At 39.5% G+C, this 24,779-nt stretch overlaps 2 protein-coding genes across 2 annotated transcripts; one reads left to right on the top strand and one right to left on the bottom strand.

The window, feature by feature from the left end:
- Nucleotides 1–1,129: 1,129 nt before the first annotated feature.
- On the top strand, nt 1,130–6,304 carry ccnh (cyclin H). The gene is made up of 9 exons (XM_087794665.1): nt 1,130–1,474; nt 1,564–1,686; nt 1,792–1,865; nt 2,622–2,832; nt 2,890–3,053; nt 3,133–3,203; nt 3,272–3,371; nt 5,756–5,819; nt 5,883–6,304. The coding sequence occupies exons 1-9, from the start codon at nt 1,358–1,360 to the stop codon at nt 5,907–5,909; spliced, it is 951 nt and encodes a 316-aa protein (XP_087650791.1). The 5' UTR covers nt 1,130–1,357; the 3' UTR covers nt 5,910–6,304.
- On the bottom strand, nt 4,153–24,536 carry rasa1a (RAS p21 protein activator (GTPase activating protein) 1a). Its single transcript, XM_087794554.1, has 26 exons — nt 23,379–24,536; nt 15,106–15,258; nt 14,077–14,212; nt 13,731–13,801; nt 13,325–13,442; nt 13,213–13,244; nt 13,056–13,108; nt 12,825–12,975; nt 12,677–12,755; nt 12,485–12,608; nt 11,711–11,867; nt 11,544–11,631; nt 11,385–11,465; nt 10,571–10,728; nt 10,423–10,499; nt 10,179–10,351; nt 9,949–10,108; nt 9,281–9,423; nt 8,397–8,512; nt 8,238–8,321; nt 8,098–8,165; nt 7,945–8,033; nt 7,063–7,140; nt 6,853–6,987; nt 6,702–6,781; nt 4,153–5,062 (listed from the first exon to the last, which is right to left on the bottom strand). Exons 1-26 carry the CDS (start codon nt 23,891–23,893, stop codon nt 5,014–5,016), a joined length of 3,168 nt encoding a protein of 1,055 aa, XP_087650680.1. The 5' UTR covers nt 23,894–24,536; the 3' UTR covers nt 4,153–5,013.
- Between the last annotated feature and the right edge of the window lie 243 nt (nt 24,537–24,779).

The raw sequence follows: 24,779 nt of genomic DNA, 5'->3' as shown, positions 1-24,779 counted from the left end.
GATTGTGGTCTAGTAAATGTGGACAGACATGAGTTGATGATGGCTGCCGTATAAGGAATATTTATGTATTGGATCAATTAGATATGATTGACAGTTCTCCAGTGCCTAGATACTCAAATCTGGCATCAGCTGCTTCGACCTTCACTTTCAGACCAAATGTAACCTTTGGCTCATCCCACTTCTGATTCGACCAATGAAGCTGCGCGTGGTGGCTCACTTGTCTTTTATTTTGTCGGACTCTGCATGTAAATCAAAATACTGTTTGAGGACGAATCGCTCACACACTCGTTGATTTCGCTCTCATTGCAGACCTCGAGGCAATGAGGATATCGCACAATTCCCCTAAACATATACAGAAGGGTGATTGTATATATACATTTTTGAACATATCAATAAAATGATAACGATTCACAAAAGAATAACACACAACCCTGCATGTAAATCAAAATGTGTGTCTGTTGGAGGATGGATCGCTCACACATTTCGCTCTGGAAACACCACACAACAAATACATAAGTTACACGCTAAACAATTAAACAAACATATACAATATAACGGCTACTAAAAAAAGAAGAGAATATAAAGTACTACAATTGAATGAAAAAGGTGTTTCTAACATAGTTTTGTACAATAATGCTCACAGAGCGACTTCATCCTCCTGCCTCATTGCAGTCCTCGAGGCAATGAGGATATCCCACAATTCAATGGTGCAGTTCAAAGGGCATGATTTAACGAAAAAAACATTAATAACAGCAGGTGGCACTGTTACCCCCATTTAAGTGAATTTAATCCAGAGCCCTTCACTATGTCACACAAACACTGACAAATGTACACACTAAACGCAAATATATAATATGAATTGATGTTCTAGGAGTACGATAAGAAAATCCCGTGGTCGGCTAGTGCGCATGCGCGCGTGAACACGTGTTTTTTTTTATTTTTTTATTCTCTTTTTTCAACGGTATTATTTCCCAATTTCCAGAGTCGTTGATTTTGGGCCATTTGTTTTCAACTTTTTGTAATGAAAAAAAGATCAGATTTTTGAATTCCAATTCCAATGAGTGCGCGAGTTTTCTCGTGCGCATGCAACCCGCTCTTACGGTACAAGTGCGCCATCAGAAGGGGACGGCATGACGTCACTGCGTCGTGATGGATGCGACCGTCGTTTCTGTCCAGCAGCAGTTTGGCTGGTAGATAAAACAATAGAAACGTCAAACTAAATGTTGCTGTTTTTTCGCCCCCCCAAGATGATATTTCTTCGTTTCCTTTCAAATTCGCGTTAGTTTATAAAAACAAGCTTTTTGGCGCGTTATCTAGAGTTTGTTGCTAACTTAGCTAGCAAGTGTCACAACTAGTCATGTTCCACAACAGCTCCCAGTTTAAGTTCTGGACGTTCCACGGCGAGGAGGAGCTGGAGCAGATGAGGCGAAGAGCCAACCAGGATTTTCGAAAGAAGATACTGGAAAGCGGGAAGGTAAGAAACAAAACAAAAAAACAACAACTTGGAAGTAAAGCTCCGGCGCGCATCAGTGACGTCACTGTAACATGGTTTATTTTGTCCAGTATGTCGCTGATGAGTCCGTGTTCCTTGAGCGTCACGAGGAAGATGTTCTGTTCAAACACTACGAGAGGAGACTGTTGGACTTGTGCAACACGTTCAAACCTGCCATGCCCAAATCAGTTATTGTGAGTCCTCACCTCCATTGCTATTCAGAATGACAACTTATAAGATCAGCAGCAATAACAACCAATTAAATGTAATCTACTGATGGTTTTTCTTTTGCTCCTCAGGGAACAGCCGCCATGTACTTGAGACGATTCTACATGAACAACTCCCTCATGGAATATCATCCCCGGATCATCATGTAAGTCGCAAACTGCAGCATTGTCATATTTTAACACTAAAATAAGTTTAAAAAATGGTTTTGATTGCATGAAAAACAAGATAACATTGACAATGATTAACAGATTAACAGACTAGTGTTCAAGATTTATGTCAAAAAAACAGCTGATATTATAAACATCATAAATCTCCTTGAACCCTCCAAATGTAAATAACAAGAATAAATAAAGATGAAGTTTGAAGTAAGTAAGTAATTTGTATTTATATCCAGACCAGGGTCACAAAGCGCTTAAACAATCAAAACAATACTCCATTAAATAAATACTTTAAAGGTCAAGATAATACTGAGAACAACACAGGAGTTCCAGAAATGTATTTTCACTGATAAAGTAGGCGAATGTATGAATGTCAAACTGAAACCAGCCTACAGTTGTTAAAAAAACGACTGGTATAATCTTTATTATATGAAATGATTACCTTTTTTGTCTGTTAAATCCACAAAGTATTATGATGCAGATGAATGAACCTGCAAGACTGAAAAAGAATATTAAGGAAGGAGGTCAGAAGATTTCATGTGCTTCCGGAGAATTGAGATTTAACTATTGGTTAAATATAGTTTTTGAAGAAAACAAATTGTCAAAATTACAATCATGGGGACACCAGCTGGCAATTCCGAGTATGACCGTGCAGTGCCAGTACTTGAGAGAAGTTGGACAGTATAGTTCCAAATGGACTCAGAATTGACTTGTTTAAAAATGGTGTGTCAATCTGTTTCCAGGCTGACTTGTGCCTATCTCGCCTGCAAAGTGGACGAGTTCAACGTATCCGGGAGTCAGTTCGTCGGTAACCTTCCCGAGAGCCCTGCCCGACAAATCCAGATTCTGGATCAGATCTTAGAGAACGAACTTCTGCTCATCCAGCAACTCAACTTCCACTTGGTGGTCCACAACCCATACAGGCCAATGGAGGGTCTGCTCATCGACATGAAGGTGAGAGGCGTCCTCGAACGTCGACTCAAAAGATTCCAACTCTCGTCTGTTGCACAGACCAGGTATCCTGCGCTGGAGAACCCCGAGTCACTGAGGAAGAGCACCGACGACTTTCTGACACAAGCTGCCGTGACGGACATCGGTTTGCTGTTCCCTCCCTCTCAGATCGCCCTCACTGCTATTCTGAACAGCGCCTCCAGAGCTGGCCTCAACATGGAGAGGTCGGACTAAAACACTTGTCTGTGAATCTGGGATATTTATACTCGATGTGGATTCTAAATCATGTTTGGATGTTTTTAGCTACCTGATGGAATGCTTTGGACTGAAGGAGGATAAGGAGTCGCTCTCAAAGTTGTACGAATCAATGAGACGTGAGTTTGCTTCAGATTAAAAAAACGTGAAAAATTCATCCACTCACCGTTATCCTTCCTTTTTTTAGGCATGAAAACCTGCATGAAGAGATACGAGTTCCCCAAATCAGAGGAGATAATTGCTTGCAAGCAGAAGTTGGAGAGGATTCATGCCGAATTCTTGAGCAAGTAAGGATCATAAATTTTGTGAGAACAGCTTCAATGTTCAGATGCGGTTTCTTAAAATGCATGTGAAACTACTTTTTGAATTTCTTAAAGCAAATCAAATGTCATCAGACGTAGTTATGTCCAGACTGACTTTTCAAGTAAAGACATCTCAAAAGCTTTCAAGGAATACAACAATTTAAATTCACTGTAACACAATATTGGTCAATGGACGAGGTGGGCAAAAGTGACTGTATTTTTGTGGCCCTTTGAGGTCAAGATCAAATAGGACAGGGGTGGGGAACCTGGTCCTCAAAGAGCCGCAGTGGCTGCAGGTTTTTGTTCCAACCGATCACGCATGCACAGTTGAACCAATGAGGTTTCAGCTGAAACAAGCAACACCAGACTGACAATCATCTGATTACACTCCTAAGACACCTGATTGGTGAAAATGTGTCCTCTTGAATGGTTGGAACAAAAACCTGCACCCACTGTGGCTCTTTGAGGACCAGGTCCCCCCACCCCTGAAAAATACAATCATTTTAGCACATTTGTCTTGATTTTATTACTACTTCATTTTTTGTTAATGGCCCCTCATAACAGTCACTATAAATGATGTGGCCCTTAAGGAAATTGAATTGACCACCACTGGTGGAGTTTGGATCAAGTCAAAAACAGTATTCAACACCTATGCCACCCCCGTGAGGTTCTGTACGTTACTGCATCACTCATTAGGTAACCGGTCAGCAAATACTTTTTACACAAGATGAAAGATCTTTTTTTTTAAAAAAAGGGGAAAGTGTTCAGTCTTATGAGATTTTTATTGTAGGCAGGTCGTCGTATCTAAGATGCAAAAGGTTCAAGGTTCAGTTCCAGGTAGAAAAATAAAAAGGAAAACATCCTCAGCTGTATGAAACACGGAAAGAACTTACAACAGCACGCCACGTGTACGTCCTCCACACTTAGTCTGTGGCTTATTAAGTGCAACTACAGTAAACAGTTTGGTAAACTCCGGAGCTACGACAGGCACAGATTCAGGTTTTGCAGCCGCTTGGATCACAGGGAGTCCCCCCCCGCTGGTCGGTGTGACGGGGTCTGTGCGCGAGGGTTCTAGTCGGTGCAGGTTCATGAAAGCTTTTTAATCGCCGCCAGGATGGTTGAGTTTGTTAGAGCAGCGACGCAGAGGTTAACACATGCACAGAGAACTACGGCTTGGCCTAACACATTTACCTCTAAATAAGTCTATCAGCGAAAGCAGCTCGTACAAAGTGTTCAGCGCCGCCGTGTCGCCTCACAGGTGTGACGGCGAGCAAGTTGGAAGTTAAGGCTTGTTGTCTGGTGGAGGTTAAAATTCCCTGATGACAGCAGGCAACGCTACTTCGATGCTTTGGATTTTCCTCTCAAACGTCCAAATGTGTTTTATTACTGATACAAAAGCAGAGACCGGGCGTCTCCAAAGTGGATTCTCCAGTTCAACATGCCAAGACTCTTTCAGGCGGGGCTTTGGAAGGACGGTTGTCAGATATGCAGCGAGTGGTTTCCCCCCCCCCCACTATAGAAAGGAGACTCTTCCTCACGTCGAGGCCACATGCTTTAGAAAGACGAGCAGGCGCAGAGGGAGACGCTCTCCTCGTCCACCGGACCAGAACCACAGAGTCCTCTTGTCTCACATTACCTGGATGGCAGCAGCCAGAGACATGATGGTGCACTCGGTCCTGCAAGATAATAGTCCACAGGTTTGGAGAGAAAAAACCCTCCCGTCAGTTCCTGTAACAACAAACCACGAAGAATCGCGACAAGTCGACGAAGCTTCGTGAAGCGGTGTTCTCTCCTCAGTGTCCACTAGATGGCGCCCTCTTCTATTTGAACATTTTTAAACTAGATGCACCACCTACTGAGATCTTAAGTGGGACACTACTTCACAAAGCTCTATCCCCAAGTCCTACTGATGGGTTGATGAGGCCTCATGAACCAGAAGACCGTGTATCACGATGCAGTGTTTTAATTTTAAAAGGCCACAAGATGGCACTCAAGACTGAAAATTGGTGATTGGAATCATTGAGTTAGTAGACTCGCCCCATGTAGTGGCCTTTTAAATTTAAAACGCAGTATCATGATTCACTACTATCAACCCATCACTTCTAACCGCAACACATTTCACTAACGCAGATAAAACTATTAAGACAATTTCTAATCCAGTAGCTATGATTCACGCCAATATGTCCGATGTGAGGGGAAGCTAAATGGGAAGTGGTGGAAGCTACAATGGAGGAAATCTAGTCTACTGGGTGATACACAATGATGGTAAAAGATGCAAAGGTTTTTTTGTTTTTTTTTAATAACCAACAACTTTCCAAAAAGAAGACCCTTCTGTAAAAACCTGTATTCACCCAGTCGTGTCATTCCAGCAAACGAAAGAGAGGATTTGAAGACGACGACCATTCGGCAAAAGAAGCACGCATGTCGGAGGAGGTGAGAGATTTGAGACATGCTTCAATTTAGCTTTTAACTGAATCATTTTTTTTTGTTCTGTAGGAATGGACTGATGAAGACCTGAATTGAGCCACTTGATCATTTTCTTTACTTTTGTATTTGCTTCCGTTGCATTAAAAGTTATTCTGCCAAATTTCTCGTCGTCATCTCTCGCCAACAATGAAAAAGCCCGTCAACTATTTTACAAAAAACTGTTTAATAAGTGCATGCATGTCCGATACAGTCTTTAGCCATTTGAAAAACAAAACAAAAATCTGCTGTAAACACTTTTACTTGGTTTCTCTGATTATGCGTCTTTCGTTACAAAAAAAAAAGAAAAAACACAACCTTGGACAAATCAAAAACGACAACAAAAGCTGTTACAAATCGGAGAATTCAGCTCACTTATATACTCATGATTCCAGCAAGAGAATTTATTCTTAATATATAAAATAACTTTTTCTGCTCCGACGCTCACAAACTAAGAGGGAAACAGAACGAATGCTCGGATACGGACACAAGTTTAAACCAGAGCGGAATTACAGTATAAAAGCATCAGAATCCAGTTTGTCAGAAGGACCAAACTTCTTCATGTCATTTTCTCCTCAAAGCAGGAACCAACTATTTGGCAACACGTGTTTTTCTGGAAAGACGGGAACGTTTGCCTGACCTTGTGATGCAGCCAGGAGAGTTTCTATAGGTCACTTGTTGGTTGTTGCATAGTTCTCTTGAGCAAGAGGGGATAAATGAGTGGAAATGGGTGGCGCTACCAGACAAGGACATGATGGTGGATGGTGGTGCCATGGTGATGAGGGTTGAACATGCTAGGGCTTCGTCTGCTGCACCCCCACAGAAGAGGTGGGAGGGAAAGAGAAGTACTACCTGCTGCTGTTGGACATGGCGTACTGAACCTGCTTCTGCTGGAGGAGCTCGGTGATGGCCAGCAGCTTCTTCAGCACATGCTGCAAGAGAGACACACTTTTAACACATGCAGACAACACATTTTTTTCTTTTGACATGTGTGACCTCTGACCTGCTGCGCCCCCCTCCCGTTGCTCAGTGTCCGGAGCTCGTCCGAGTGCGTGGCACAGAGCTCGTGCAGCGCCGCCAGGTCCCGGGACAAGTCTGTCCTAAAGTGCTCGGTGGGTTCAGGCAGGTCAGGGACGTTCTACAACCACAGAGGAGAGAGAACCGGTGTGAGATCTGGAAAGTCGTGAAACCAAACTTTGACCCGTGAACTCACCCCCAACTCGTCCAGAAACATGATCATCCTATGCTTGTTGTTTTTGATGAAAGGGTTAACGCCCTCCATGTAGGGCTCCTGTTCCATCAGACACACTTGACTCAGACACAATCATTTTATAAAAGCATCAACATGCGATATTGACAAAGGGAACTTTGACAATGTTTCTGGCTCCCCCTGGTGTCAGAACAGTGCAAAACAAACTCTTGTTTCGGCTGTTTATAGTTTATCTTTCTAGTGACTTCAAAAAGTTTCACAGTACTTCTTGATCTAGGCAAAATTATGTACTGAGGAGCATTGTAAAATAATAGCTAGAGATTAACCACATGAGTCATGGTCACCTATGTAGCGTATTGAAATCCTTTAATCAAAAAAAATAAGACAGTGATCTGGTGTGTTTTATTTACAACTTGTTTAAGTACTTGTTGTACTTTCTGAACATGAACCTATTCTATGTGTTGAACATATTTCTTCTGCACATGACGCTAAAAAATTTTTTTTTCATAAATGTTGGCAAACTACAAATTCGCACCACACAGCTGCCTAGTATTATTAAAGTGTACTGGAAGTAATTTGCAAAGAAAGTGAATAATAAACAGCCTCTTTCAAAAACATTACCTTTTCTTTACCTTTACTTAAAGAGCATCAAAACCCTTGTGATCTGTGAACTGTATGCTCCCTAATAACAGCACATGTAACGTTGGCCAACACAAACTATTCCTGGGTCAACACAGTCACATGACATATAATCCTATTTGCCTTAAGTATGAAAATACACTCGTTAATTGATATTGCGCCTCCCCTAGTCTGAACAATACGGTAATTTAAACGGTGGTATAAAATCGAAAGAAAATGTTACATATTGATGCTGTGAGTTCGTACCTTGGCACCAAACTCCACCAAGTTAGCTAAGTTCTGCACAGACTTGGCCACCAGAGTGAGGGTCCGGCCTGCCGTTGAAGATGGAGGATCTGTCGGAGGAAGACTCGGTCAACCGTGATGCAGCAGACCTTTGATTTATACTCCGATGCTTACCTGCGATGATGTTGAACATTCTGGGGTTGAGGATGGCTGGACAGATGAGTCGGAGGAAAACAAACCCACTGAGGGAGAAGGAAGAGAAGGTCACGGATTAAAAATATTCCTTTTTTTAATTCCAAGTAATTTCAACCCACCTTACAACTCTGGTCCTCATGGTGGTGTTGGGCCATTTCTTCTGCACAGACTTTTGCAAACAGCCGTAAATGAATCTCAGCGTCCTGGAAGGAAGGAGAGCAGCTGGGTTAGGAGCTGCGAGATGAGATGAGGTACCCGATGTGGTTGCTTGCACTGACGGTGGCAGGATTTCTGCAGCCATGAAGATCTTCTCCACCAGCTCAGACAAGATGGTGAGCAGATGAGCCAAGTTCAGGTTCACGTCCTCGTTCTTTTCCAGTTTGGAGGGGTTTAACTTCAGAGAAGAAAAACAACAAGCATCAGAACATTTTCTACAGAAATACAATTTTACAATCTTAGTTACGCATCTAAATAGGAAAATTCTCACGTAACTATCAACACAGAGGGCCAAATGTGGTCAATTGACTGACCATGTCCATCGACCCACTTTTAAAGAATTAATTTAATTTTGATATTTTAATTTCAATTGTTTATTTATTTCAGAGATGTTTTTCTTTCTTACATTTTAAACTTTAAACTCAGAAAAAAAGCTCTGTGGATAATTGGGAAAAGGTTTTGTTCTGGCTCCCCCTAGTGTTAAAGTAGTTATTTGGTAACAGTCACGCCAACTACATTATCACTCTCTGACGTTTACCTTTTTTAAAAATAAGAAGAAAAATCTGTGTTTGGATCCGTTTCTCTATGTAAATCTACCTGGAAGATAAAAGGTCTTCTCTTATCCAACTGTCGAAGCGCTTTGGTGATGATGTACAAAATGAAACACAAAATATAGAGGCAAAATGTTACGTGGAGCTTGTTTATTATTATTATTATTATTATTATTATTAAGTCTTTGAATATTTCGCCATTTACATTTAAAAAAAAAAAAAATGTTTAGCTCCGTTTCATTTGATCTTTAAAACATTTGCAGAACATACGTTTCTTGTCTCAAGTAATAATGACTTGCTCATCAACTTTGCCTACAAATAAAGTGAAGTAATAAAAAAACAACAACAAACATTTCATATGAATTGACCTTCAGGATCATGCAGATGTGACTGACCTCACACGACTGTTTGCTCTCCATGATTTTAAGAATAGTGTCTTTGAGAGCGTGGTGGACGAACGGCGTGGCTGTGGCCTTCATGTACTGCTCCATGAGCGTGCTGGCCAATGTCGTTGCTCTGAACAGTGTTGTGGCCTCATCTGGATAAAAAAACAAACATAACTTTTAATACATTAATCAAGTATAATAATTGTCAGTATAATCTTTCTTTTTTTATAAACACCTTCAGCAGCCTATGATTCTTTTTTGAACACTGTACTGCATATTTACATTTGTTAAAACAAGGTTGCTTGTCATTGTTCACATTGTTATAAACTGGTTATTTTTTAACAGCAGAAGAGCTTTAACAAAACCACTGAATTAATACACCCATCTTACTTATGGTGTCAATAAAAGACTGAAATCCCATGATGCTTTTCTACACACAGATTTATTCAGTGACAACATTACCGCATTTAACTATGCGTCTATGTTGCTATTTCATAAGTTATCTACAGCCTGGTTTAATTCGCTGGGTGGCAAATAATTATGGGAGCTGTTCAGATCAACATTACTGAGATGGTTGTTGAGAGAGATGCCTCATCAAATGCAATTTTGAGTTAACAATTTCAGATAAATTAGAAGAGGGACCAGTGTGGTTGAAACAGGACTTCTGTGTTACTCACCTTCCATTTTGATCTCTTTGTCGTTGAGTGTCCTGAGTAGTGGTGCTTCAGTCTGTTCGTGCCTGAAGATGCGCAGGAGGAGGCTGGCCAGTAAGGTGCGGTCCTGACCACAGACGTGTGCCAGAGCGTAGATGACGTGGAACTCTTTTTGCAAAACCATCTACAAATGAAACGCAGAAATACATTCACTGTTGTTTATGTAAACAGGGGAAGGATATATTCTCACGGACCTCTTTGAACTCGCTGTATTCCTCCTCAGGCATGATCTTTTCCATGGAATAGCGAGCTCGTACACGCAAGGAGCCGGGTTCGATGCCCTTCAGTGGGACATGCGAGCTGAGAGGAAACCACTCGTCAATCATCTGGCCCTTTTGCAGGCGACTCAGCTGGCAGCGCATGAACACTGATGAGGAAAAAACAAGCAGCGACGTCAGAAATATTCAAAACATACCACATAAATATCTTTCTACTGACAGATGTCGCTTTCTTTGCTCTTTTTTGTTTTGTTGCTCAAGCTGATCTCAAATCTGTTGATTTCACTGGACAGGTCACTGAAGATACAGAGAGAGAAGGTCAGTTACCGACAGTTACTTTATGATTCCATCATCGAGATCAGACTCACTCAAAAATGAACTCCTCGGTGAAGACAGGGTTCTGCCCCTCCCTCGGGTGAGTCTTAGCAACCTGGACGCTGTTCAAGTAGATGTTGCAGTAAGGGTTGGTGAAGTATTTCACCGGTAGCTTATGAGCCTCCTCCACGTACAAGACCAAGCTGCTGACCTGCAAGACAGTTTATAATTAATACAGTTTATAATGAATTAATAGAGATTACATTTGTCAGTTACATTTTATGACCTTACAATTGATGAGAAAGGCCGTTTGCTCATTAGTTTTGAAAAAAAAAAAAAAAATTCTATATAAAGTGTGTTTTTGGTCATTTTGGATGTTGTCACCATCTATAATATACTGTATATCTTAATATAATATGTGAGTTTCATCTTTTGGGATTTTTTCTAAGAACTTTCCTAAATGTGGAAAGAATAAAGGTGCTTCAATCAATCCGAAAGAAGTTCTGAACGATTCACCACACCAATCAACTGAAGGATGTGATTTTCTACTTGTGCTTGAATTGCTCGATGGTCAAACACAAAAATAAGATTTTATAAAAAGGCCAACAAAGCCAGTCAAGTTAGAGGAAAAGATGAATGTGATTTATAAAGAAACTACTTTACTATGACCGTAAGAAAACATATTAAATTATCTTTCCTTTATAATTCTTAACCTAATAAAAATGAGTCTGAAAGTTTGTTTCTCAGAAATATGACAATACTGTGTCCATTAATCAAGCCTCAGTACTTTGGATGTTTGTCACAAAACAGAATCCCATCTAATCACATTTTGGTCTGAGGTTGAGTGCACTTTAGAGCGAGGTTTACCTGTCGCAGTCTTTTGTTGGAGGTGGGCTGAGTGGTTTTTCTCAAGTTGCTACAGAAATTTTGAAGGCATTTCATCCAATCCTGCGGGACGAAAGTGAAGATAATTAAATTTTACCTATGAAATATTAGTCATGGAGACTTAGCAGGGACAAAGTGTACCTGTGCCTGTTCTGGAACTTCCCCTGCAAAGTAGAAAATGTACTGTTCCTCACTAAAGTGCTGGACAACAATCTGGAAACAGTTTGGCCTAAAATGATAAAACAAGAGACACGGTTACTCAATGCCTTCTTACATTGTCTGCACCACATTATTCATTCAACACTCACCTGCCAAACAAACTGTCGTGCACGCCGTACACGGAGCACACGCTTAGGTCGATCAAGCCTTTGGGTTTGGTGGCTCTTTTCTCGCTCTCGAAGTAGATGAGCTGAGCGTCGTTGCCCTCTAGGATAAAGTAAAGGTTCTTCCACCGCTTGCCTTTGCCTTTAAGAGAAAAAGACATATACAGATGCAATTCAGTTAGTGGTCGAGTCAGAGTGTGATGCTAATAATGATGGTCATCGGACAACACAATTGTCTTGACTTGCATTCACACAAGTGTGTTGATAAAACATCTTAATACATTCACAATATCTATCGGAGACAGATGACACGTTCAGACTTCAAAACATGTTTTGAAAAGTCATCATGCCATATTATTTGGATTATTTTAATACAGTGGCCCCTCTTTGATTCTGGTGGTTACATTTCTAAAATAAAACATTCAATAAACCAAATCTACAAAGCAGTGACTCTTACATTTTTCAGTAACTCTCAGTAACCCTCTCAAAACCTGAAAAGCTCCAATAATGCTTTGCCGCCCAGCCAACCAATGATAGTCGTCAGTCACTCTTGACATAGCAACATAGATGTACAATTTAAATGCAGTATTGTAGTGACCAATCAGGCGTTACCAAAAATAGCAGTGTGTAGAAAAGCATCCTGGGCATCACAGTAATTAGTTCTGTGGTTATGTTTAAGAATATCTGCTGTTTAAATAAATAAATAACCTAGGGTGAGGGTAAAGTGATGGAAACAAAAAAAAAGGAGAAAAGTCAGACCTTTATTGAACAAGAGGTAGCCTTTCTTGACGATATTTTTGTAGAATGCATCTTTTGTTTTCCGTCGGATGGTGTTATAGATTTCTCTTCCGTCCACAATGTCCGAAATAACCTGCTCTTGATGCTGAAAAACAAATGTTAAAATGATCAAATAGTTCAAAATTCTGCATGCTGCTTCTTCGTGACATTTACCTGTACTGATACTGGATCTTTCAGATTGTAGCCCTCGACGATCTGCTCTTTCTTGTAATGGTCCACGATGTCATCAACACTACCAGAATATTTAGAAGCCAACATGAGAAAAAACGTTTCCTAAACAATAGAGGTTAGACTCTCATACCTGTTGTAGTACCTCCCTCCCATCATGTACTGATTGTTGGGCGTAGGGGAGATTTTAAACCTTTGGATGTTTTCATTGGTACGAAAAAACAGAGAGTAATCTCCGGGCGTGTTGTCTGATGGCCGGACTAAGAAGCTGCAAACCTGCCCGACTGTTTTGCCAGAAGAATTTAGGAAGAATATGTGAGATATAAGAGATTGGTTGTTTCTACTGAATCACAATAAATCTTACTCGTCATCAGCAGGTTGTAGGCCTCTTGCTTTGTAATCTTTCCATGATACCAGCTGTGAACGAAAAGAAAGTAAACTAAGTAACTCTACAAAAATATATGAATGCTTTCAAAACATTCAAATCATTTGGTACAAAGTATCAAGAGGTTGTGGCTTACATTTTTCCCTCGTGCGGATCCTCCTCTCGTCCCTTAATTGTTGAGGGGAAAAAAAGCTTATATCAGCAACAATCTTCATTCTTACATTATCTGGGACAGCTTGTTCACTCACCACCTCTTCCACTAAATCCTCCACGATGAGACCCTGCTCCTCCGTCCGTACATTGGTCACCCACATCCAGCCGTCCTCCAGTTCATTATGAACGATGAACATGTCCCCTTTCAAGAAGCTGGAAAATAGAAATCAACAGTTCATGTGAGCAGTCACTTATGTGGGCGTAATACGAATGATCCACCACTGGAGGTCGCTCTTCGCTTTCTCAATACAGGTAATTCGTTATACTCAATAGTTATACATCTTTGATTGGAAATATTTGATTGTAGTCAGAGAAAAAATAGCACAGATATAAGATAGCAATCAAACCATCACAGTTTTTTTAAACTAATATTCTGAGGGAAAAACTGCTTTGTGTGTCACAGTGAATATCAATAACGTCTCAAATGATGAGAACACTCACCTGATCTCATCAGTATCTGGCACTTTGGTGTATGGAAGTATGGCCCTGACTCTCCTCCTGTCTTCTACAGGCTGTGAAGTTAAAAATATGAAAATTAAAATCTGTTGTTTTACACCGCATTATCTACAGAAATATTCCATTACAACCCCCTGTGGGAGGTTTAGCACCGTCTTGTAAAAAGATAATTAGCATTAGCATGAGATTTGCCTGAAACTGTGTTGGGTCAGCCTGAGGGCAGATGAAGAAAATATGTTTATTCATGTTGAAACCAAAGGCTGAATTTGAAACAAAAAGTGTTGCAAGATCTGCATTCTCCAGAGTTTATCAGGGGAACGGGCCGACTCACCTCTGGAGGTGCTACAGGCGAAAGCAATTTCTCCCCCTTCAGCAGACAGGACACGTAGCTGTAGTACCCTATCAGGTCTGATAGTGAGGAGAACCGTCGTCCACCAATGTAATAATCCCCACACATGGCAATAATCCTGTTGAGAGTAGCGTCATACAGAAACGCAAAACGCAGACATTAAACGCATCCTTTTCAAACAGTATTTTCAGCAGAAGGTTATAGCTTGTGTCAAACCATCGACCTTGATTTCCTTCACAGCAGAGTATTACTGGCATCATTGCATCTTATGTGACTAAGAGCAATGCTGTCACCCTCGCTTATTGTAAAAATGTGCTTCATTTGAGAAGGGTCGACCCATTATGTCATTTATAGGAACTGTAGGAAACATTTTAATAATCAATATTAAATTAAAAGCCCAATCCTTAGTCTAAATCTCAACTAATACATAAAAGTTTAAATAAATACAATCACATTGAAAGAAAGTATTTTCAATTTAAGATAAATAACAACTCAATTTCATTATTATTATTTTTATTATTATAAATGCTGTATTATTTTCACGTACCACAATAATTGTCTTCACACTGAAAAATAGAACTTTGGGATTTGTTAACATGACTGATCTGCAGTAAATAGAATTACAGGCATCAATAGTCTAGTCCAAGTGTTGTAGTCTAAGGACTGGTGTATGGTCCCCAACATGCATAAAAGCCTTGTTATTGCCATCATAATTTGAACATGCTCTAGTGGTCAACAGACAAAAACAATTTTTGTTAAGTCTCTTCCCGTGAGCTATTGTGATGCTGCTGCTCCAGCAAGCCACATCAGAGAAAATAGAGAAAGTCCTGAGTCCACTTTGCAGAAAGATTTAAGACAAAAAGAACTCTTGGAATTTTGTGTGGGTGAGAAACAGTATTCTACTTCTAAACACGTTTGTATAGTGATAGAAGGTGTTTCAATGCAAAGCATCAATCATTCCTATGGCACAGCTGATGACACATCTATTCATGAAACAAAAGTAGATCTTACCTGAAGTGGTTGACCACATTTGTCACACTGAGGAATGACAGGACAAAGGAACCGGGCCGGCGGTCACTCTCCCTAATGAGGTAGCTCCCAGAGTTCCGGGCCTGGCGGAGCCTCTCCTCAGCGATTGTTCGGTCTAGCTTGCCATGGTACCACCTAAAACCAATGAACAAAAGCTCAACAATTCAGTTTGTCATGAATATTAAGTCAAAACAGAGTTCATGATTTCAATGGTGGTTTATCTTAAGGGAGGCTTTTGAAGGGGACAAATTAGAGACATAATGAGCCTGTCGCCAAATGTTTAATCTCAATTTCAATGAATCATGCATCAATAATTATCTCAATATTAACAATATTTATATTAAGTTTAAATGTTCAAGTGGAGAAGGTCAAGCCTAGCCAAAGTAAGTAACGTATTAAGGTATTAAGACCTACAATAATTTTAGCAGGAAAAGATCAACCTTAATCCTCTAGGGTAAAAAAAAAATACAAATGCTTTTCTACATTAAAGGCATCAAAACCTTTCAGCATGATGTAGAGACAATGTCCAGTCGTGCTCACAGATTTAGGAGCTACAATCCGATCTAGTTTTTGTGAAATTTGGCCATTTAATTTAATTGAGAGTGTGTGCTACAACATGGTAAAATAAGGAGCACAACATTCTCCCGAAGGAGACCTCCTGAGGGATCAATAAAGTTCTACCTAACCTAATTTTGTGCCTGAGAAAGAATTGAGATTTTCAGGAGTGTGCAGGTTATTAGCGAGCGGACGGTACTTTTTGAGACATGTATTTTAAATGGTGTATGTTGCAAACACCATAATGTAATTGTCTTATATTTATATTGTACTAGTTAATCCTCTTCTAGATTTGATATCAGAGCTGCAGGCAGAAAATATGTTCGTATAAGCACAGGTAAAGGAAACCATCTGCCTGAAGAATGCTACATCATGTTAGGACATGAAACACAAGAAGCACAACAAGCAGTGACATCCTGGTTTTCTTTGCTTTCTCTCAACTCAGTTCTCCAGGTCAATTGCAGATCAGGTTCTGGTTATGTTTGACACACTGGCCATTTTGTTGCCACGCAACATGGGTTGTTAAATTATTAGATATCTCACTGTGTTTCTAGCAAACTATTTGATAATATCTATAGAAGTGCATACGGTGACCCAAGTGTCAAAAATAAAATAGTCGTACTGTAAATCACCATTTGTGTTTGTTCTTTCTTAACTTTGTTAACACAGTATAAGAACCCAATCCAAAAAAAAGGATTATATAGATTGCTGTAAGAACAAAAAAGTCATCATTAAACAACGTTCTTTTTTAAGGATTTATGCTTAGACTAAAAACATTGTGCCACATGTGGCGTTTAATATTGTAAGCGCCACGAGAGGTAACCCAGATACATCTGCTCTACCATTTGATATTAAAACTCTAGAGGATCATCATAGTCAACAAAACAAATCATAAAAGATGGATGAAAATAACATTCCAGGAAGCATTCCTAGAAATCAAATATAATCCGATACAATAAGCAAACAGGGTTATTCTTGACATTTAGTAATTGCATTTATAAATATTTTGTCATGGGACATTAGCTGCAAAATCTGAATATATTTTTCTACGATGACCCACATGCAATTTAAGGAATGGACTTTTCTACAACAAAAATAATTAAACTGGCCATTGCATAAGATATACCCACTCTCAACAAATTGATCCGTGGTGGGAAACCATATGGATTTCAACCCCTCAATTCTAAAGCAAAAATGGCAAATATGGATGTCCGAGATGCAAAAATCACAGGCCAAGTGAACACTCCAAAATATTTATTCTAATAAGTGGCACTACTTTTTGCATGTCAAAAATTGACAACATTTTCAAAAGTCACAATATAAGACTCAAATCAGACAAATCCCCATTTTAAATCTTCTAGACAACAGTATAACTGGGTGAAGTTCTGTATTTCTGTCATTTCCTGTCGTCGTTTGCCCCACTTGTGAGTGTTGGTGGGTGGTTGTGTACCTGCGCGTGCCCTGAAAAAGCCTAGCAATGTGCCCTCGATATCCTCTTCCTCGCTCACCTGCTCCAGCTGGTAATGGGCTCCAGTTTCTAGTGACCTATTATTAATATGCAATGTTTTTTATGGGTGTTTAAAACCGCATTCATCTCAATTTAAGAGCAAGGGATTGCTTAGAGGCACTGAGTGTCAAAGAAGCCGTAAGGTTAATACAGATAGTTTGTGTTATTAAATGTATGTCATTAAACTCTTAATGTTGAACACAAAAATGTATCCGACATGACATTTCTGGTTGCTCGGAGGCAAATGTCAAGGAGGAACAACAGAGCAAGCACAGATTGCAGTGACTTGAATCAGTTTCACCTCATCTCTCCTTCACTCCGTCTGACTCTCATTAATCCCTTTTGTGGGTTCCTTCTCTGCAGCATATGTCACTTTCTTTCATATTCTTCCATGCTGATGGATGCAACTCCACTCAAATATCTCTACGGGCATGCTGTCCGCTCTCATCAGCATCAAAAGTGATTGAAACATTGCATTACACTGCATTAGCAATGCAACTCTCTGGAGCTTCTACACTTGGGTATAGACATTATTTCTACACACAAGCTTAACACGAAATAATGCGTAAAGTAATAATGGCTGCAACAGATGGGAAGGAACATGCATACAGAAAGAGAAGAAAAAAAATGACGGAATCGTAAAACAATTCAGCATTAAATCTGACATTTCTGCCTTTATTAGGTTATTATTGATATATATAAATGGGAATAGGCAAATCTAGCACTCATATTAATTAATTCTATAAGGATGAAGACACAACACGGAGGACTATAGAGAGAATTTAAAAATAGTTAGTTGAACTGATCGGAAACTTACGCCCACTTTGCCCACCGCTGCATGTCTTTCCATTGTCCTGCAGTCTCAGTTAATGTTGAGACACCCCCGTTTTGGCTGCTGCACATTTTGCCACTCTGAGATTCGGTGTGGAAAGCAGAGCAAAGATGGCTCTAAATCCATAAAAGTCATCATTGAGTGAGCCAGCACTTTTATATTCATAATCCGTCACAATGGTTGACAGTCATCCATGAATAGAAGAGGAGACACAGGGAAGCTGACAAGGAGAAAGACAAAGTCCATATTTCCTCTTCAAGATACTGAAGCGAACTGAAAAGGTTTTCTAGCTTGTATGACTCCACTTTCTCTCTCATAAGCCATGCATCAGGAGCCTGCTGCCGATTGGTTTCTAAATGCAGCAGCGGGACGAAAAAAAAAAAACTATCTCAGTAATAATTCTCAATCCATGCAGAGTATGGCTTGAATGAAGGCTCATTTTTGTTCCCTCAAAAACAGATTGCTTGCAATAGTAATGAGTCTCAGTGATGTCCAAATTAAATGGATGATCAAAACATAAATTAACTTTTGCATTGTATTCATGCATATATGGTTGTTTAAGGATTATGCTAAATAAACAAATGAATATATTTTATAATAATTACCATGGGGTTGCCGCTTATTTAACAGATGAAGCTGGTCTGCTATTCCCGGATTTTTTGGGGGAAATTAAAGTAAAAACAACACAGGGCTTAAAAGAAAAAACATTTTTACCATGAGACAATATTCTGGGTTGAAAATACTATAATAGGCAATTCAGTCATTCAACACAGCAATACCTTAGTATAAAACATTACATTTTGCTTAAAAACCAAGAGCAAAAAAACCCCAGCCATCTCTGTTTTCAATAATTAACTAAAGACTAAATGATAGATTGACGGAGGAAATGATGGGTACGATAGACTTATACGTCTCTGTCCTTGCAATGCCAGACACCATCATTTTAGTACCTGGACAAGACGGACTAAAACAATGATCTCAGCTGCCATTTATCAGCATCCCTAAAAGGATTGCTTCCATCAGAGTGACGCTATGCAGGAAACACATCACTGAACAAAGGAAGTTTATAATGCCACAAAACTTGATATAATGAGATTTGCGGAAATGCAAGTGGAATTTTAAATGACAGTCTTCTCTTTGAAAAGAAGCACAAACACTGACAGGCCAAGCGGCAACAGGTTTTTTTTTTTTTAAGAGTAATGGCATTTAGAATAATAATAAATGAGTCCCCAACGCAATGATGTAAAATATATATTTTTTAAACAACGTGATTAAAAGAATTGGTTGCAGCAGTTGTAAAGACATAACACCTTGATGGTTGGAAAAACAAGAGTTGATAATTGTATTATTGTTGTGGAAATATACTGTTCATACAAAGGCCAACATTATATACAGTATATTCAGTTAAAACCCAAAACATTTAATGAGAAACGATTATTTAAAGATTAAAGAACCAGCATTGTCCACACAACTCCAGTGACTTCTACTAGTGCCACAATATAATCCCATCAGAAGATTCTCAACAACAGGATGTAGGGTAAAATGCAAAGGGGTATTACTAATGGAGGGGCATGACAGGACATTCCATAACACAATTAAAATAAGTGAAAAGCTTAGGCTTTGTTCGAAACACACCAGCAGACTTGCCAACAAGAATCATTACACATAATGTGTCACTATGTAATATTGATGAGTACAGTAATAGAACTCTTTTCAATGTTTTTTTGCATTTGATCTGAGATTTATTTTGCCTTTTTGCTCATGCTGCTTTTCAACAGCCTTTTGGAATCCAAGTAGAAGTCTAGAACAGTTGTGTGTTGAAGACGTTTCATTGTGAAATACATATTTTAATTATTTTGGAACAGCACTTTTTTTTTTTTAACTTCCAAATAATTATCCAGCAGAGATCAACTCACCACACTGTCATTATTGTAATACTGACTGGCCTATGGTATAATAGTTGCATTGTTTACCCCCCTGTCTGCTAACATTATTTGGAGACAGTCAGCCTTCCTCAACTTCCGGGACACACTCGTAATCTTTTGGCAACATTCTTATATATTTTGATCATGTTCTTCCATGTATAAACAACTTCTACTGCTGTATTTTGCCATGAATTATTAGATCTGCACACTAAGGAGCAAGAAAATGGTTTTCTAACCAGTCTGAACAGAACCATTGTTAGTTAATCCATCATCAGTGTCCAATTGTCCTGCACCAGAATGAATGGGACAAGCTCCTCTCCAGCACATGCAGTTTTTGCTAATTTAATCCATTCTAACACAGAAAGATGCTTTTCTGCTTACACAATATTTTTACTTTACTTTTCATGTAAAGCAGTACACAATATAAAACGTGTCTTGTTGGTAATGCAGGAACTACCACTTGAGTGTGTCTAAAAAGATGAGTAGAATTTAGCATTGCATAATGTATGCATGGTCTTAGAGGACTACAATTTCATCAATGCTGTATGTCTTGCATACATGTATATTTGACAATAAAAGAACTTGAACTTGATGTTTCTTATCTTGAATGTTTTATTTTGCACAATTACACAAGGGTGGCTATCAAAAAAAGAGGATATCAATTTAAATAGTGAATAGTCTTACATCGAAGCCAAAATGGATAACTTGTGAAATGACATTTAACCCACAGGATGTTCCAGCCATTAGGTAAACATCTGGCAAACAGAAACATACAATCTTAACGTCATCTTAATAACAAGTCAATAAGGCTCTTATAAAAGTGTAATGCAGTTTCCCATTTTTATTTTTATTTTGATAACATTCCAAAGGTTGAAATGTATGGTCCAGATACAAATTAAAAAAAAGAAAAGAAATTAGAGTAGAGTGATGAAAAATTAAATGTGTAATGTTAAATGATTGTTTAAAAAGAGACATTTAAATATTCAAATATATTTAAATATTATCTTCCACTAGTTTAACACAAACCGTATGAAAGACTGTGCCACCCTCTTGGCTATGAGAAACGGCATCAGACACAGACAAGTCATTCGTCTTCCCGGACACGAATATGTCTAATATATGATGAAGTGTAGATTCCAAAATAAGAGCTGATTCTAACCTCAAGGTCCATTACTCTCAGTCTGACAAGTAGCTGAGCTCAGTAGTTCTGAAACAAGCACAACAAATGTGATGCTTGTATTTAGGTTATCGCACACCTGGCCACCACTGCTTGTATACACTAAGCATTACTCAATAAATTGAAATACACTGTAGATTAGTATGATATACAAGTTGTAATCTACCTTTAAGTTTATACATATTTACATGGTTGACATAGGCTTTGTTATATTAACTAATTGTTTATTGGTAAAAAATAAATAATAAATCTTCAAGCACACAATAAAGAAAAGTTAAAATCTACATGTGCCTTATAATCACAATTAATATTAACTTAACTATTTTGGTTTTGAGATCAATTGCGGAGATATTTGGAGACAAAATAAGAGGGGGAGATATGTTTTTCTATATTAGGAAACAAACTCTTAAGATGGAGGTATATGGACAAGAGATACACAACATAAGAATAAGAACACAAATACAGTCATAGATGATGTTAAAGGCAGTTGTGTGGCTAGGAAGAATGTGCGTTTAGATGAAGGAAGCGGACCTGTCGTGGTAAACCCCAATGTCAAATATCGAAAACGGAAGAAAGTTTATTAAAATGACTAATCTTGAGACTTAATCTTTACAGGGGAAAACAGTGCACAGCAAAGTAACAAAAATATAGAAAAAGATCCATGTTACAGTATTTAGAGTAACATGGTTAAAATCAATTAGCATTAGCATAGTATGCCCAGAGTACCAACAAGTATTGAAATAGGCCATTACCAGCTGCTTTCATAAGATAAGGCATTTGACTCAGAAAAAAGGGCACTAAACACCGCTCTTGGAAAAATGTATTTGTCATCTGTAGTTCAACTATTTTTATAGTCCCAGCTTATCATTAATATTTTGAACAAGGAGAAGCAGGCCACCACTTGAAGTCACTCAGCCATGGTTCTAACAGCTTAAGGAAAGTTAAATGCAAGACTTTTAAAAGAGTTTTTAATACCATTTGAAATTAAATATAATACCAACTCAACAGTATAGCAAAAATTAAAGATACAAGACTTTTAATCCTATAAATTTCATAGGTTTATGGACAATAGAGTCGATGCTGTAACCGATTCAGTGTTTTATAGTTCACTATCATGATTACAGATCGACATGCAAAACTCCGCTCTCGTTGACCGAGATTTCTACGGGGTAGAACTTTATAGTAAGTAATAACTTCAAAACATGGTCTTAAAGGATCTGGGTGAACTGCTCCGAGTATTTGTTTTTGCATAAAATGTAACAAGCCTGGTGGCTTCTTAACAATCTCGGGTTCCTAGGACAAATCAGTGTGTATGATTTAAGAATTACTGAACTGTTGATTTCATTTTTATGAGAATAACTGCAAAATAAATTCAAGTATGGACTTAAAACTCAACGTTGGTATCGTGGAACGTTTGACATTTATTAGACACCAAGTTCCCTTTCTGTACCCTTTGATACTGCAATAGGTTTATCACCTTTGCAGTTTAACCCCAACACTTTTCTTCTCCAGCTCTCCGGGAGCTCCAGGTGGATCCAGGATCTCGCCCACAACCGTGTCAACCGATCGAGAATTTTCTCCATGAGCCTACCTGGAATCTGCTGCCCTACTTTTTTTTTTTACTCCCCCTCTTTTCTATCACATTATCTTTGTTTCTCAACACCGAGCCTGGTTCTGCCTTTCTTGAAGGAAGTTTTTTCCACCACCACTGTTACACTGTAACAACTAAGCTCTGGAACTAAGCTTTGGAACTATCTTCCTCTCTCTTTGCGCTTGATGGAGTCTACTGACTCCTTCAAGAAACGTCTTAAGACGTTTCTATTTGTTCAGGCTTTTCCTTGATTTTCTGGAACTCCTGTTGTGTTATCAGTTTTATCTTGATCTTTAAAATATATACTTTATTGAATATTGTTTTGATTATTTAAGCGCTTTGTGACCCTGGTCTGGAAAAGCGCTATATAAATAAAAATTACTTACTTACTGTGATTAACTCATTGTTTTTTTTTACTAGCAACTGATTTTTCGTTTCTCCAATATAGTCTTACTTAAACACTAAAAGTGCCCTGAGATTGGTTTGTTTAATTTGACACTTAAATAAAATGGAATCAACCACAATATTAGAATATAAATCTAAATGCATTTATTTTTTAGATTATACAATTATGATGTCTTAGATACGTACTTATGAAGAATGTTTTGAAAACATGTTTGTTTTTAAAGGTGAATTTCTAGATGTAAATGGACCGAAGTTGTACTCACTGGTTGGTGGGAGGTGCGGTCAGAGGGAACTCCACCTCCTCTTCCTCGTATTCTGGTCCATCCTGCATGTCGCTTTCATCCAAAGTGCTCCCAAGCCCTCCGATGGCAGGCGTTGGAGGAGGAGGAGGCGGCGGCGGTGGTGGTGGTGGTGGCAGTGGAGGGAAAACCGTAGCCCCCTCCGGGCCACCAGACGTGGGTGAAACCTGACCGGTGGGACTCTCCGTAGTGGGAGAGCCGCACATGCCGCCCACGTTCCCTGAGCTTGTGCCCGGGATGAGTGCATGTCCACCTCCGCCACTCCCCGGTCCGCCGATCTCCATGGTCGAGAGCGAATAAATAACGCTCATGTCGGGCAGGGAGTCCGGGGATGTGTTTGAAAGTTGACGGGTTGTTGTTGTTGTTGGTGGTCTGGCCGACTTGGCGTAGCAGGAGAACGGGGCTAGCGGCGGCTCCGGGCCTCCTGTCCCCGCCGTGACCGAGCCCGTCTCCTCGCTGCTGACCTCAGCTGCCATCATTTCACGGTACTAGATAGAGGGGTGGAAAAAAAAAGTCCACAAGGGAACCCGCCCTTTCCCCCTCTTAGTTGAAACAAGCCCCCCGCGGCGTCCAGGCTCCAGTGAAACCAACACCACCCCCCCCAGAAAAGAAAAAAAAAAGTTTCTGCAAAAAAAGCGTTCAAGCTAGCCAGCTAGCATTAGCCAACAAGCTAACCTAGCTTTAGCATTCGCTCCGTGCTAACGACAGCTAGCAACACTTGATGAGTTCTTTGCTCGTCGTCTTCATGGTTTCCTGAGTTTAAAAGTTCACATACACGCAATATTTCTTGACACGACGTTCACATCGGTACGCTGTGCTGCAGCTTTCCAGTTTGTTTGGGGTTTTTTCGACGCTTTTAGCAAAGCAGACCACTTGTCGAGTTGTTTTATTGTCACTGTTGTTTTTCCTCTTGACTTTCTCCACTCACCTCGGCTTTTAGTCCACAAATACTCCGCTTTTATCGCATGGATATGGAGGTTTTGAAGCGTCCCGCGACTCCCTCCATGTCTGCTCCGAGTAGGGAAAGGTTTGTGTTGCAGTTTGCAGGCGAAGTTTGCGATGGTTTTGAGGGTTTTCGGGAGCTGGTGTCTCGCCCGCTGTTGCTCCCTCTCTCCTCCCTCTCGCTGCTGTGAGCAGACACGGCCAAGTGAACGCAGAGCAGCTCCCGGATCAATCCATGACATCTTCACTCGGTAAGATCGGAAGTTTTAGAGAGTTTTCAGGCTTATTTGCAACACAATTATCCTTAAAAGTAATGTATTACTTTCACTTATATTTATTTTTACAATTATTAGATCATTATATGTTTCCGTCTTCTGTATTTTTTTTATTTCTTTTTCAAATACATACTCTGATCAAATTGTT

The sequence above is a fragment of the Callionymus lyra genome, chromosome 1, assembly GCF_982586985.1.
Source record: "Callionymus lyra chromosome 1, fCalLyr1.hap1.1, whole genome shotgun sequence".
Lineage (NCBI taxonomy): Eukaryota > Metazoa > Chordata > Actinopteri > Syngnathiformes > Callionymidae > Callionymus > Callionymus lyra.
The sequence above is the reverse complement of the archived record's forward strand: the minus strand, read 5'-3'. Positions and strand labels throughout refer to the sequence as shown.